The sequence below is a fragment of the Vidua macroura genome, chromosome 1 (genome assembly GCF_024509145.1).
Source record: "Vidua macroura isolate BioBank_ID:100142 chromosome 1, ASM2450914v1, whole genome shotgun sequence".
Lineage (NCBI taxonomy): Eukaryota > Metazoa > Chordata > Aves > Passeriformes > Viduidae > Vidua > Vidua macroura.
Window position 1 is genome coordinate 150172954 of NC_071571.1, and position 12805 is coordinate 150185758.

At 43.0% G+C, this 12805-nt stretch overlaps 1 protein-coding gene and 1 long non-coding RNA gene across 2 annotated transcripts in view; one reads left to right on the top strand and one right to left on the bottom strand.

Moving 5' to 3' along the window:
- Positions 1 to 7771, bottom strand: part of LOC128806812 (uncharacterized) — a 57761-nt gene extending 49990 nt beyond the window's left edge. Inside the window, exon 1 of the long non-coding RNA XR_008436955.1 lies at positions 7700 to 7771. This is a non-coding gene — a long non-coding RNA (uncharacterized LOC128806812). The remainder of the gene's footprint in view (positions 1 to 7699) is intronic.
- Positions 7772 to 7998: 227 nt separating this feature from the next.
- Positions 7999 to 12805, top strand: part of DENND3 (DENN domain containing 3) — a 31682-nt gene continuing 26875 nt past the window's right edge. Inside the window, exon 1 of the mRNA XM_053992709.1 lies at positions 7999 to 8130. Coding sequence (XP_053848684.1) covers positions 8047 to 8130 — 84 coding nt within the window. The 5' untranslated portion in view covers positions 7999 to 8046. The remainder of the gene's footprint in view (positions 8131 to 12805) is intronic.

The following is a 12805-nucleotide window of genomic DNA, read 5'->3' on the forward strand; positions in this document are numbered from 1 at the left end:
TCTAAAAATCATTTAAAGTATTTTTTATGAATAATTCACCCTGGTAAGTGAGATATTCTCTCTGCTCTTCAACTAACTGGATGCCCCTACAGAAAACTGAAATAGCCATTATGGTGGAAAAAACAAGAGCCACAGAAAACAAGACAGTGAGGACACACTGCCATTTCCAACCCAAAATATGTTTTTTTTTTAACATTAGAAGTACAACATGGAAAACAAGCACAGACTATTGGGTAGTGTTTGTACAAATGCCCTTTTCTCTATAAAGCCAATTGTGTAGAATCCTCCTTGTTCTCACTGTAGGAGTTGACACATGATTAAGTGGGAGTTAATTATTTATGAGGTTATGTTCTGCCCAGTTTCAGTCATACATGACACAGCAGCACATGTTTAATTACTATATTTGATATGTCAGGCAATATTTAAATACACTCCCTTTATAGTGCTATACCAGTACACCTAAAAGTAGACAATATGTTTAGCCATGCAAATAGTTGAACTTTGTTTTCTGTCTGCTGCACTGTTAAATCTCTAAGGAACCTTGGGCGAAAATAAAGCAATATGGGCTTAATTACAGAATCAAAGACGAATGTCATTTAAAAGGGACCTTTGAAGGTCTCTAGTCCAACTATTTGCTCAAAGCAGCAACAACTTCATAGTTAGATCCAGTTGCTCTGCTTCTCATCCAGCCAAGTTTCTAAAATCTCTAAGGAAGAAGGTCACACTGGCTCCTTGGAGAACCTGCTGAAGTGCTTCATCGTTCTCATGGTAAAAACGTTTTTCCTTGTATTCAGTCAAAAATCCCTTGCTGCAACTTTCAACTGTTGTCTCTTGCGCTCCCACTGTGTGCCTCTGAGTTTGTGTTGCTCTTCTTTATGACCTCTCTTCAGGAGAATGGCACTTGCGTTCTCCTTAGCCTTCTCTTATGGCCACTCCACCCTTCAGCCTTCACCCATGGTGGCATCCACAGCTTGCTGAGGACATCTTTCACCCCATGGTCCACATCCATGGGGAAGATGTGGCAAGTATTTTTAGCCCTGTATCAAACACTGAGGAATGCCATTCACTCAGGTCAGATTTCAAGTTGTTCACCCCAACCCTTCAAACTGATGGTCCAGCCAGTTTTCAGCCACCTTGTGGTCCATCTGTTTAGTCCACATCTTCCTAGCTTTGGATACAATGATGTGAGATTGTTCTGTCCCTTCTGTGCTTACAAAAGATTTCCATGAGGTTTTGCTTCACAATGTAGGAATGAGGAGTGGCAGCATGGAATGCTGACAAGTTAGGATGGTCTCACACTACCCACAGCCATTCTGGCTAATACCTGTGAATTCTCAGTATTAGGCTGCTCTAAAGGATACTTGGTCTGTGCTGCCTTTCTCTGGTTCTTCTTAAAGCATTTTTTATCTGGAGGCAAGCAGAGATCACTTGGAAGCTGGTTATTTTACATGAAAAATAAGATGGCTATTCTGGTTGGATCCAAGCTTGGATTAATCTTCTTCAACAGCCTTGTTATGTGAATATTTAAAAATGAAAAACCTTTTCATACATAAAGGCTTCACAAGCTTAGAGAAGATTGTTTCTTATATAACAAAGATAATTTTGTTTTACATATGCTGTTTTTTCATAACAAGAGAGATGTAAGGGCTGCTACAAAATATGAAGAAGGAAAGTATTTGGCTTTTAATGTGCATTGAACTAAGCTAAAATTAATTAAGAGTGAAGTTTACTATACGGTGTTTTTGTTGAGCTATGAAACTGCTGAAAGATCTTTTCTGAACACAGTGGAGTATCTCAAGAGATTCTCCAGATTCCAGGGAGAAAAAGCAAGCACACTTTATTAAATTTAAAAAAGCAAAAAGCAGTTCATAGTTATGAATGATGATATCTATGCTGATGTATTTTAAGGTTTCTTACAGTGATGTATACAAGAAGCTATTACACAAAACCTGATCTGAAATTTTATTTTCTGTATCTGATTGACAATCTGTGCACTAATTGACCTCTTGTCTCTCTTGTCCCACCACTTCAGGAATTCTCAGTCTGCATTTCTCTTACAGCAATGCTATAAAAGAACAAATGTTATGAAATCTTAATGCTACTATAAAAAGCAGCTGCAAAATCTGCTTGGCTGCCCAAGATTGTGCCAGATGGTAAAGAACTGGAAGTATAATAAATGTCATATTAATCCAGTCAGATTTGAGGAACATGTTATGCATCCCACATAAATAAAACTCCGCTAAAACTGCCCCTGGAGTGATGAGATTCAGGAATAAGCTCTTCTGTAGCCTCAGGAATATCTCACAGTATCTACAATGCAAAGTGTTTCTAATATTCAGAACACTCATATTAATCTGGTTCTTTGCCAAGGCCTGACAGCTCTGTGTTGCTACATCTCTCTAGATGCGGGGGCTGTGATAAAGCTAATCTCCTTTTTTTCCCTCCTAGGATTTTCACCACTTTTTTTTCTTTAAAAAATAAAACTACAGCCAGCCTCCTTATCAGAAGTATAGAGGTGATGAGAAATAAATGCTGCATTGACACCCAAAGCTATTTCCTTGGGACTCAGTCATCCCATCACAGAAAAGTTGTGTCCATTTGAAAGGTCACTGACTGTACAACTGCCTGAGGATTTTCCGTTTTCTTTGCTACAATTCTAACATCTTGCTTCCTTCATATACAAATTTTTAACCCTCCTGCTGTGTTAGTATACAGAGCCCCCGAGAATGGCAGAATCATCCATGTCAGCAAGAACCTCAGGAGATCTGTAGTCCAACCTCCTGCATGAAGCAGGGTCAGCTGTCAAATCAGCCCAGTTTGCTCAGAGTTTTCTTCGATGTCTTCTTGAAAACCTCTGAGGATGGAGACAGCACAGCTCCAGGCCTTTGCTGCCTAATTTTAGTACATGCTCTGCCTTTCTCAGAGGTGACAGAGAAACACAACAAAATCCTTCGGCACATGTGGATAAATCACAGGGATCTGAGCTTTAAAGGGGCATGTTTCCCTACAAAAGGTTGAACAGGGGGTACATTTCCATAGGTCAAGAGCTGAGGAAATAGGAGGCTGTAGGTGACTTCTCCAGCACATGGGCAAGTTCAAGCTGATAACACAAATCCCACGGTGACACATTGTAAAACCTGCTCCATGCTGGCATTTTTCTGTAATGCCAGTGAAACACATCCATGTATTCTTAAAGAGATGCATGACAAATAACAGTCAATGTTGCAGAAAATTTGTATCCTGTAGTACCATAAATGGTGACAGCACAAACCAGACAAGCCAAGTAAAAAAGAAAGAAGATGCAAATAAAACTGTTAATAGGTGCAGAGATCTCTGAACTGCCCCCCTTCCCCTCTGACATGTCTATGCTCAACCTGGTGACCTCTTACAGAATAATTTTGAGGCCAAAAGTCATTGCAGTCAGTTAGACAACACCTGCAACAATAAAGAATTATCATAGTAGGTTTTTGTAGCATTATTAAGAATGGCAATAAGTCTCCGAGGCACTGAGAGAGGAATTTTAAGCCTGTGCAGAGCCCTAATTTGAAAATCCTGATTTGATTTGATTTGCATAGTCAGTAGTTGCTTGGTTGCTAATTTCAGTGTAAATTTAGAAAGTGAACTGTCCTGAAAGAAATGTTAGGTCTGTCAGTAAAGATGTTTCACTGCAGATTCCCAGAAGTCTCCTGATTCATTATTCCGGAAGAAGGAATATAAAATGAGAAATGCTAACTTTGGAGAGAATATGTCAACCTGACTCCCTGAGTTTTGTTCAAAATAAATCCCTTGCCCTATGAATGACCTTGATGATAAGAACATAAGAACTGTATTTAGCGATAAGGAGTTTAAAATCCTGAGAGGTGTGTTTTTAAATGGACTTCCAGACTGCAAAGGGTTGTCTGATATGTATCAGAGCAGCACAGGTCAAGCTGTGTGTCCTGTCTTCTCTGGCTAGAACACACAGTTCTTACTGGACAGAATGAAGATTTCTTATTTATGCAGTCGTGCTTAGCATAGACACAGAAATCAGAATCATGGAATAGTCTGGGTTGGAAGTGACCTTTAAAGGTCACCAAGTCCCATCCCCCTGCAGTGATCAAGGACATGTTCAAGCAGATCAGGTTGCTCAGGGCCCTGTCCAGCCTGACCGGAATGTTTCCATGGATGGGGCACCCATCACCTCTCTGGACAATGTATTTTCCTGTGAGCCAGGTAGTGGAAGGCAGCAGTGGTCTGAGTTTCAGTTCTCACCTACGGATACTGCTCTGCCACAAGCTTGATCATAAGCCCAAGAAAATGATTTAACTATCAATAAACCTGCAGAACATGAGTGATGTCTGTATTCAGTTTCAAAATGAAAATTCCTGCAGACCTTACACCCATCATGGTGAAACTCTGCAGGATGCAGTTAGTCAATGTGTAGTTTTCAGCACTGTTTGGAAAGGGGCACAAGCATGAGTGAAAATCAGACTTCTCCATGATGGTTTTCTGCAGTTCTCCTGTCTTATTTATCTGTGTGTGTCAGGGGGTGGGGGGAGGACTCTTTCTTTAATCTTCCGGTTTTGACCGACATACCTGTAAAATCCCTTGACAAATTCAGCTTCAGTTGTGCCTTTGGCTTTCCTGATCCCATCTGTACACATCTGGGCAGTGTCCCTGGATTCTTCCCAGGATACCTTCTCTTGTTCTACTGCTTGTATATTTTCTTCTTACACTTCAGGTGGACCAGGAGCTCCTGACTGACCCATGCCATTCTCCTGCCTTCCTTGCTTCATTTCTTACACATGGGAATTAAATGCTCTTGCACTCAAAGAATTTTGTCCTCAGACAGTTGCCAGCTCTTTTCAATTCCTTGAGACCAGTTTCCCAGGGGGTGCCATTCACTAATTCTTTAGAGAGCTGAAAATTTGCTCTCCTGAAATTCAGAGTCCAGACTCTTCATCTGGCCCACATCCTTCAGGACTGAGGTGTTTGCATTGGAGGCGTCTACCACTCAACAAGTCACTCAGTTATTTTATAAGCAAGATCACATCAAAGAAACACAACTGGTGAAATTATTTCCTCCCCTTAACAGTGTGGCTTAAACAGAAACACTGTATTTGGAAGATAAATCAGATTCTATGCCAAGAGACTCTTTAATTATTCAGATGTGGCCCTGTAGGTCTGATAAAGGCTTTCCCATGCTGAAGACATATCAAGAACTGCAGTTTTTTTCTGCATTCAGCAGCCAGTACCACCTCAGAGAGTTAACAAACAAACATTTACTGTATTTGTGATCTTGCAAAAAGAAAACACATATTAAAAGCTGGCATTTCTTCCCCAGTTGACAATTTTTTTTTTTTTTAGGAAGAAAATTACTCAACTACATGAATTTCGTTTAGCACAGAGGAATTCTTCTCTATGTGAATGATTCTGTCTCTTACCAGTGACCCCAGGTCTAGCAGGTTTCCTGCTTCCAGGGTTCGTGAGATTTTACCAGATTAACATTAGTACCTTTCATCTTGGAGTTCTGTTTTGATAATAATTTCATGGTATCTTTGCTTTGAGTGCTACATTAATTATGAACAAGAATCATCCAGTATTTATCATTGCAGATAGCAGAGAAATCAGAAGATGATCATGATATAGATTCATTAACTATGGGTGACCTGAATTGCTTAATAGCCTTGGTTCATTTGTAATTTTCTTATAATATGGTGAAATGCTTGGTCATAGTCATAGGTCAAGCAATGTAAGATGTAGGATTGTCATGTTGGAAGTAATAACCCTAAGAAAATTGTGTTGCAGTGGATAACTAATTAAACACTGCACCCTTTCTGAATGATTCATGTATCTGTCTGTCTCTGTTTTAATTAGGTGGGGATATCAGTCAGAAAGAGCAATGTGATTTACCACTGAGTATTCAGCAATAATACAGCTTTGGTTTTGGTGTTCCTAATTCAAAAATAATACTGTAAAACTTTGAAATTTTTGAGAAAAGAAGCACAAAAATGATCAGGAAAGGAGTTTTAAAAATATGAGTTGTATAATCTTTTAGAAATAGAGATTAATAATCTTGAACTCTGCAGAGAGAAATCTTTTAATAGTAAAAAGTCTGTTCAAGCAACAGCCAATGCAACATGATCCAGTGTCAAAGAGCTAAGCTAAAAAGTGAAAGTGAAAATGAGATGCCCAACATTTAACAGTGACTGTTAACATGGCATGGCCTCAAGCAGAACTTACAGCATTAATACAGGACTCACTCTGATTCTGTGACCTGGGCTACACAGGCTAAACAAGGTAGTTTTAACAATCCCTTATGACCTCAAAGTTCATGAATATAAATCTTTGAGCCTTGGATCTTCTTCTACCACTTTGGAGAAGTGATCCCTGAAACTTCCAGGTTTTCAAGAATTTTCTTCTTTTAGTCACTGCTATATGAACAGTTCCTATATTCTGGATGTCTGTCTTCCTCAAAATTTGAGACAACCAGAAGCTGTATAATCCTGAGCTTTAATACCACAAAAATTCAGATAATAAAACCCCCATGAAATAATAAAATCTTTATACTTTTTACTTTATACTTTTTTTCTTTATACTTTTTGAGGAAACCTGATTTGACCCCTGAACTGACAAGAAGTTAATGAAATCCAGGAACCATTTAGACAGGGAATGGTTTTGCATTTAAAATACCGGAACACTAGTCCACAAAAAACTGTTTGTGGTTGTGATGAAACTTTATCTCGTACCTTCAGTTTCAGAGAAACCGATCTGTAGTTTCGGGTACTTTATGCTCCGGTCCCGGAGGAATTACATTCTCTCAGTGCAGATCTGCACAGAGCCAATACATATGGAGTGACTCATGGTGTATTTAGATTAAGCAGCTCAAGAAGAAACCTCGGAGTTCCCTGTGCTGTGCCTCTGCTGCTTCAGAGGGGAAACACGGCGCAGCCTGCACCAGCTCTGTGCTTACAGCCCGTTGAAACTGTGACCCGTGGTAACGTAAAGAGAAAACTCCCGTGTAGTGGCAGTGACACAGACCTGATGAAGTGACACAATCCTGCTGAGTCACCTGCAGCAAACAGCAGGGAATGGCTGTGCTTCACAAGGCGCCAGACCATGACATCACCCACGTCTGACAGGGTGACAGGCAGCCCTGAGGCACCTCAGCCCTGTTGGCCAGCAGTCCCACGAGGAAAACAGCCCGTGGAGAAAAATTAACTCGACCTTGAGTCGGGAAGTGTCTTTCCCAGGGGCTGTCCCGGTGAGACAGTGAAACGAGGTGAGGAAAGAATCACAGAATGGTTTGGGTTGGAAGAGAACTTAGAGATCATCCAGTTGCAAGTCTCTGAGCAGCTCAGAACCCCATCCAGTCTGGTCTTGAACACTTTCAAGGGATGGAGCAACAACTGGGGACTTCTCTTGTTTGAGTTAGGTCCTCACCTTGTTGCTTAAAACTAGCAAATATTATAGTCCTTGGTTATGTCAACGTGGAAATCGCGTGACTGTAAATCACAAACCCCATCACTAGTTTTTAACGGGGCCAGTGGTACCTCAGCCCCTCAGCCCTGCACCCTAAGCCCTCAGTCCCTCAGCCTTCAGCCCTGAGCCCCTCAACCCCTCAGCTCTGTCCCTCAAGCCTGAGCCCCTCAGCCCAGAGCCCATCATCCTCCAGCACCTCATCCTTCCCACTCTCAACCCCCAGCCCCTCAGCTCCCACCTCTTCTCTTCCATCCCTCAGTCCTGAGACCTCAACACCTCAGACCGGGGCACCTCAGCTCCCAGCCCTTCGTACCCTCAGCGCGCTCACCCCAAAGCCCCGCCCCCGCCCGGCCCACTGCACGCCTGACCATTCTGATTGGCCAGACCTCCTTAGAGTGACAGGAGAAGCAGCCAGTCAAAGCGCACAGAGTAGTGACGGACGGGGAGGGTTCCCGCGTGCGGCACGGGCGCTCCTCCCCACCCCGCGGGGCGGGACCGGGCGGTGCTGAGGGCGGGAAGGCGCCGCTGTCCCGAGGGAAGGAGCCGCTGCCCGCAGGGAAGGAGCCGCCCTGTCCCGGCTGTGCCATGGAGGACGTGCTGCCCTCGGGCCTGCTGGAGATCTGTCTGCTGGTCGGTGCGCCCACAGAGCGGGTGCGGGCGCTGCTCCAGGTGAGCGGGGTTCGGGCGGGCGGTGCCAGTGCGTGGGGCTGGGTTTGTCAGCGCGTGGAGCTGAAATATCCCAACAGAAAGTTGTTTTGACAGGCGAACGTCAGCAAAAGAGGGAGAATTTGGTAGCGGTGTGAGGTAGCTGCACTTTTCCAAAGGTCTGAGTTTAGATGGCGAACTCGCCGTAGGTTTATATAAGCAGGGACAGCAAAACGCTTAACGATGCGTTCTTTACTGGGTGTTACTGCACGACCTGTCTTCCGCTGGAGAGAAAAGCAAAAGAATAAAGGCTGGTAACTCGTATCCTCAGGAAAACACGAAATCTAAATCCCCGTGAGCTCAAGTGCTCTGTGTTTGGCGTAATCTGAACCACTTGCATACAGCAGGAGCTGACGGGTCGGTTACTGCTTTGAATATGTGGTTTTATAATTTTCCCATGTGGGCTCACAATGACAGCCCTCTCCTCCTGGTTCTGCTTGGTTCAAGTGTGCTGATGGGTTTGTTCCATACCTACCAGCTGCCCTGCAGTGGGAAGAGCTGTGGGAAAAGCAGTGGTGCCAGCACGTGCAAAAAAAGGCCAGACAGCTCCCAGGGATCTCAGTTGCTCTGCTTGAACTTGAATTTGATTGCGCTCTAATAGCATTAGATAAAGAAGTCTTTGTTGGGCTTGTTGCTTGTTTGCTCTCTCAGGAGACGGCTTTTGCTGATGTCAGCTTCTTAAGTGATAACAGCCAAGCAGAGGTTCACATTCCAGGATCTCATTCATGTGTACCTTTAGAATGGGAAAATAGTTCCTAAATGTCAGCACCAGATTTTTGAAATCAGTGTTTACATGGTGTTTTATCAGAAGTGTGAGAAGTGAACCCAAAGGAAGGGGAATTTCTTATTCATTCCAGTTTGCTTAGTTCTCACTGCTTTCTGGAAAAAACCCTGTGGAACAACAAATAAGAAATTGGCTACAGAAAGCAGAAGCCATTCTGATGTTCTGATCATACTGCAGGTTCTGAATTGTTTCTTTGCTCAAGATACAAAAAGGTATCAGAAAAGAAAGTAGTCCCTTCTTTTGTCAGTATGAACTTCAGTAAAGTCCCTGCAAACTGTTGCATCACAGGGATTTCAGTCACTGTCTTAGGGAAAGCTTACAGATTTACTCCACTTCCTTTTCCTTCTGCAGCACTATCTACATGAGGAGAGTGTGATATGTTTATATGGCTAATTTTAGTGATTGTAGAAAGAACAAACTTTACTGAAAGAAGATAACATTCCTAAATGAAAGTAGTGGATCTGTGATGATATTTACAGATAAACAGTGGGCAAAAATTCTGATAGTGCTTCAAATCGTGGTCTTCACAGAGTGTTGGTTCATTCTTAACTGTTCTTAAACATGGAGTAATAAAGCAAATGAAGTCAATGGGACTGATGTAACCCACCCCCAAAGTAAGAGAAGTTTTGTATAATTAATCTGTTGTTGACAGGAACGCCAGGAAAAAAAAAAAGTAGTTTTCCACTGATGCTCCTGAAACAGAAGTTTCTGGGCTGTCATCCATTGCTTATCCTTATTGCCAAGAAAATTGTCACTCTGAGATTTCCATTTGAAAAGATCAAAGGCTGCTATTTTCAGCTAGAGATTTCTTTCTTAGCACTGGAAGTGTGTATTTTGTAAGAATGAAATGAACAGAAGTGATGCTTCTTTTCCCTAAATTATCTACAGCTATAAAGCTGGGTTTTGGTTTGGCAAGCGTGTGCAAGCTGTCCATGACATGTCTCAGATCTTTGACAGGTTCCATTGGTGGATTCTGCATCTGCCCACCACAGTCAGAGCTGCCTCGTGCTTTCTGGCCCTGCTGATGCAGACATAACCACCAAAACAATTGTTCCTGCTTCTCTAATGCCTCCCTGGCTGTCAAGGTGCCTGAAGGGAATGAGGTGTGATCAGATTGAGCATCAGTCAGCAGTGTGTGCTTGTTGCAGTGAAAAGCACCTGGAAAGGCCCTAGAAGTGAATCCATGGGAACCCTGGGAATCAACAAAGCCAAGTGCAAGGTGCTGCCCCTGAGTCAGGGCAGTCCCTACTTACTATTGGTACAGACTGGGTGATGCAGGGAGCCCTGCCAAGAAGGACTTGGGAGTGCTGGTGGATGAGAGGTTTGACATGTGCAGAGGCCCTGGTCATGTGCACTTGCAGCCCAGAAAGCCAAACATGTCCTGGGCTGCATCCAAAGCAGTGTGGGCAGCAGATGAGGGAGAAGATTCAACCCCTCTGCTCTACCTGGAGTGCTAATCCAGCTCTGGGGTCCTAAGCACAGGAAAGACATGGAGCTCTTGGGATTGGGTCCAGAAGAGGGCCACAAAGATTATTAGAGGAGCACTTCTCATATGAGGAAAGGCTGAGAGAGTTGGGGCTGTTTGGCCTTGAGAAGAAGAGGCTCTGGGGCCACTTTATTGTGGACTTTCAGTACCTGAAAGGGCTCCAAGAGCGCTGGAGAGGACTTCTGACAAAGGAGTGATAGAACAGGGGGAACTGCTTCAACTGAGAGAGGGCAGGGTTAGATTAGATATTAGGGAGAATTTTACTGTGAAGGTGGTGAGGCATTGGTACAGGTTGCTCAGGGAAGCTGTGGATGCCCCATCCCTGGAAGTGTTCAAGGTCAAATTGGATGGGACTTTGGGTGGCTCAGTCTAGTGGAAGATGCCCCTGCCCATGGCAGGAGGATTCAAATGAGATGATAATTTAAGGTCCCTCCCAACCCAAGCTGTTGTGTGATTGTCTGATAAGTGACTGTGTAATGGCCTGCATCATGACCTGTGGCTCACAGGCAAAGGGAAGGGATTATTGCTATTATTCTTATTACCCAAAACCCTTGAGTTCACATCTGGAACATTGTCCCACATTTGGGTACCTTTATACTGGAGAGCTGCTGGCAAACAAGAGTGAGACCAGAAGAAGCTGTGCTGAGGGCTAGGGCATAAGGGAGGAAGAATCTCCATCCCAAGGGACTTCTGAAACTTGACTGGATGAAACCCAGTGCAACCAGACCTAATGTCAACCTTATCATTAGTTTGTGCAAAATGTTGCACAAGAATCTGCAGAGATCATCCTACAATTGTTTGGGTTGGAAGGGACCTTAAAGATCACCCAAATCCAATGCCCCTGCCATGGGGCAGGAACACCTTCCACTAAACCGCGTTGCTCAAAGCTCCATCCAGCCTGACTTTGGACACTTCCAGAGATGGAGCATCCACAGCTTCTCTGGGCAACATGTTCCAATGCCTCACCAGCCTCACAGTAAAGAATTTCTTCCTAATATCTAATCTAAACCTGCCCTCTGTTGGTTTAAAACCATTCCCTTTTGTCCTATTACTACAACCTAATTGTCCTGCCCAATCTAATTTTTCTGAGGCTTCATACTTTCCCTTCCTAATTATTTGTTAAAGAAACCAGTTCTTTCATGACATTCAAAGTGAAATTAACTTCTTCAATTATGGGAAGAGGAGAATGAGGTCTAGGAAACACCAGATAGCTGAAGTCATGCTCTGATTTGTGCTTTCAACACGCTACTGTTTGTGTCTGAATAGTGCAGTCATTGTAAAAGTCTCGTATCGGTGTCCTTTACAGCAGCACTGTTACTGGAAAACTGTCAAATGGGGATGGAATAAAATCCCCCACTGCTGTTTGTAAGAAGCTATGTATGATGCAAGGAGATTTGGTAGCACGAATCTACAAAAGGGAAGTATTTCAAAGTGAAGAAGTAACAGTAGCAGCAGAAAAGATAAAATGTTCAAAGAATAGAGAAACAAGTGAATGTTGTTCTGTTGATGCCTGTTCACTATCCCTGAACTCAAGGAGTAAAAATGTGACTTTGGCCAAGACATTAATATGAGCTGACTCAAATGCTGGAGACTGACTCAGTGGGTCAGTGACAGTGCTGACACTGCTGTTCTGTGGGGAAAAATGGTGTTTAATGTCTCTGTAGTAGTTCAAGACATCAAGGATCTGCCATTTCAGGAACTGTTAGGTTGTGAGGCCATGAAATTGCTGGCTGCCATCCAGCACTTTGGAGCACAGAGATGCCTCAGTGTAAGTCAGGGATTGCCCTGTCAAAGCAACTCTGTGTGGAAACCTCAGCAGGGCAAATCTGCCAAGCTGAGAATGCTGCTGTTGGAGTACATCTGTGTTTGTCTTGCATAACAGCCTCAGGGCTGAGCCTTAATTCTTAATTTCCTTCTGAAATGTTTAGCTGCATGTTAGTTTGAGGGTGATCATAGTGAATTTATCTGTGTTTTCAGTTTCTTCATTGCTTTTGTCAGCTGCCAGCTAAGGAAAAGACACTTTTAGTTCTTAGCATGTGAGGATGTGGCACTCAGTATCCCAATTTGTGATGTGCTTTTTAAAGTCATTGCTATCTTTTGACTATCCCTATGGATACTTACCTGAACTTTTCCACACCAATTTACTTGTAGTTCAGGCTCTTTGTTCATTAAAAGTGTGTTTTTTCACTTCTTATTTTTAGTGAAGTAGTTTCTTTAGAATATCCTATTATAAATATAGTGTAGTTTATGGAATTTAAGAGACCATAACTAACATGTCATGAAGCATTCCTTCACATTTTTCCTGTGATGCTCAAATGTGGAAAAGAAAACTATTAGAGGACATATCTGCTGGGATGTAAGAGCTGAGA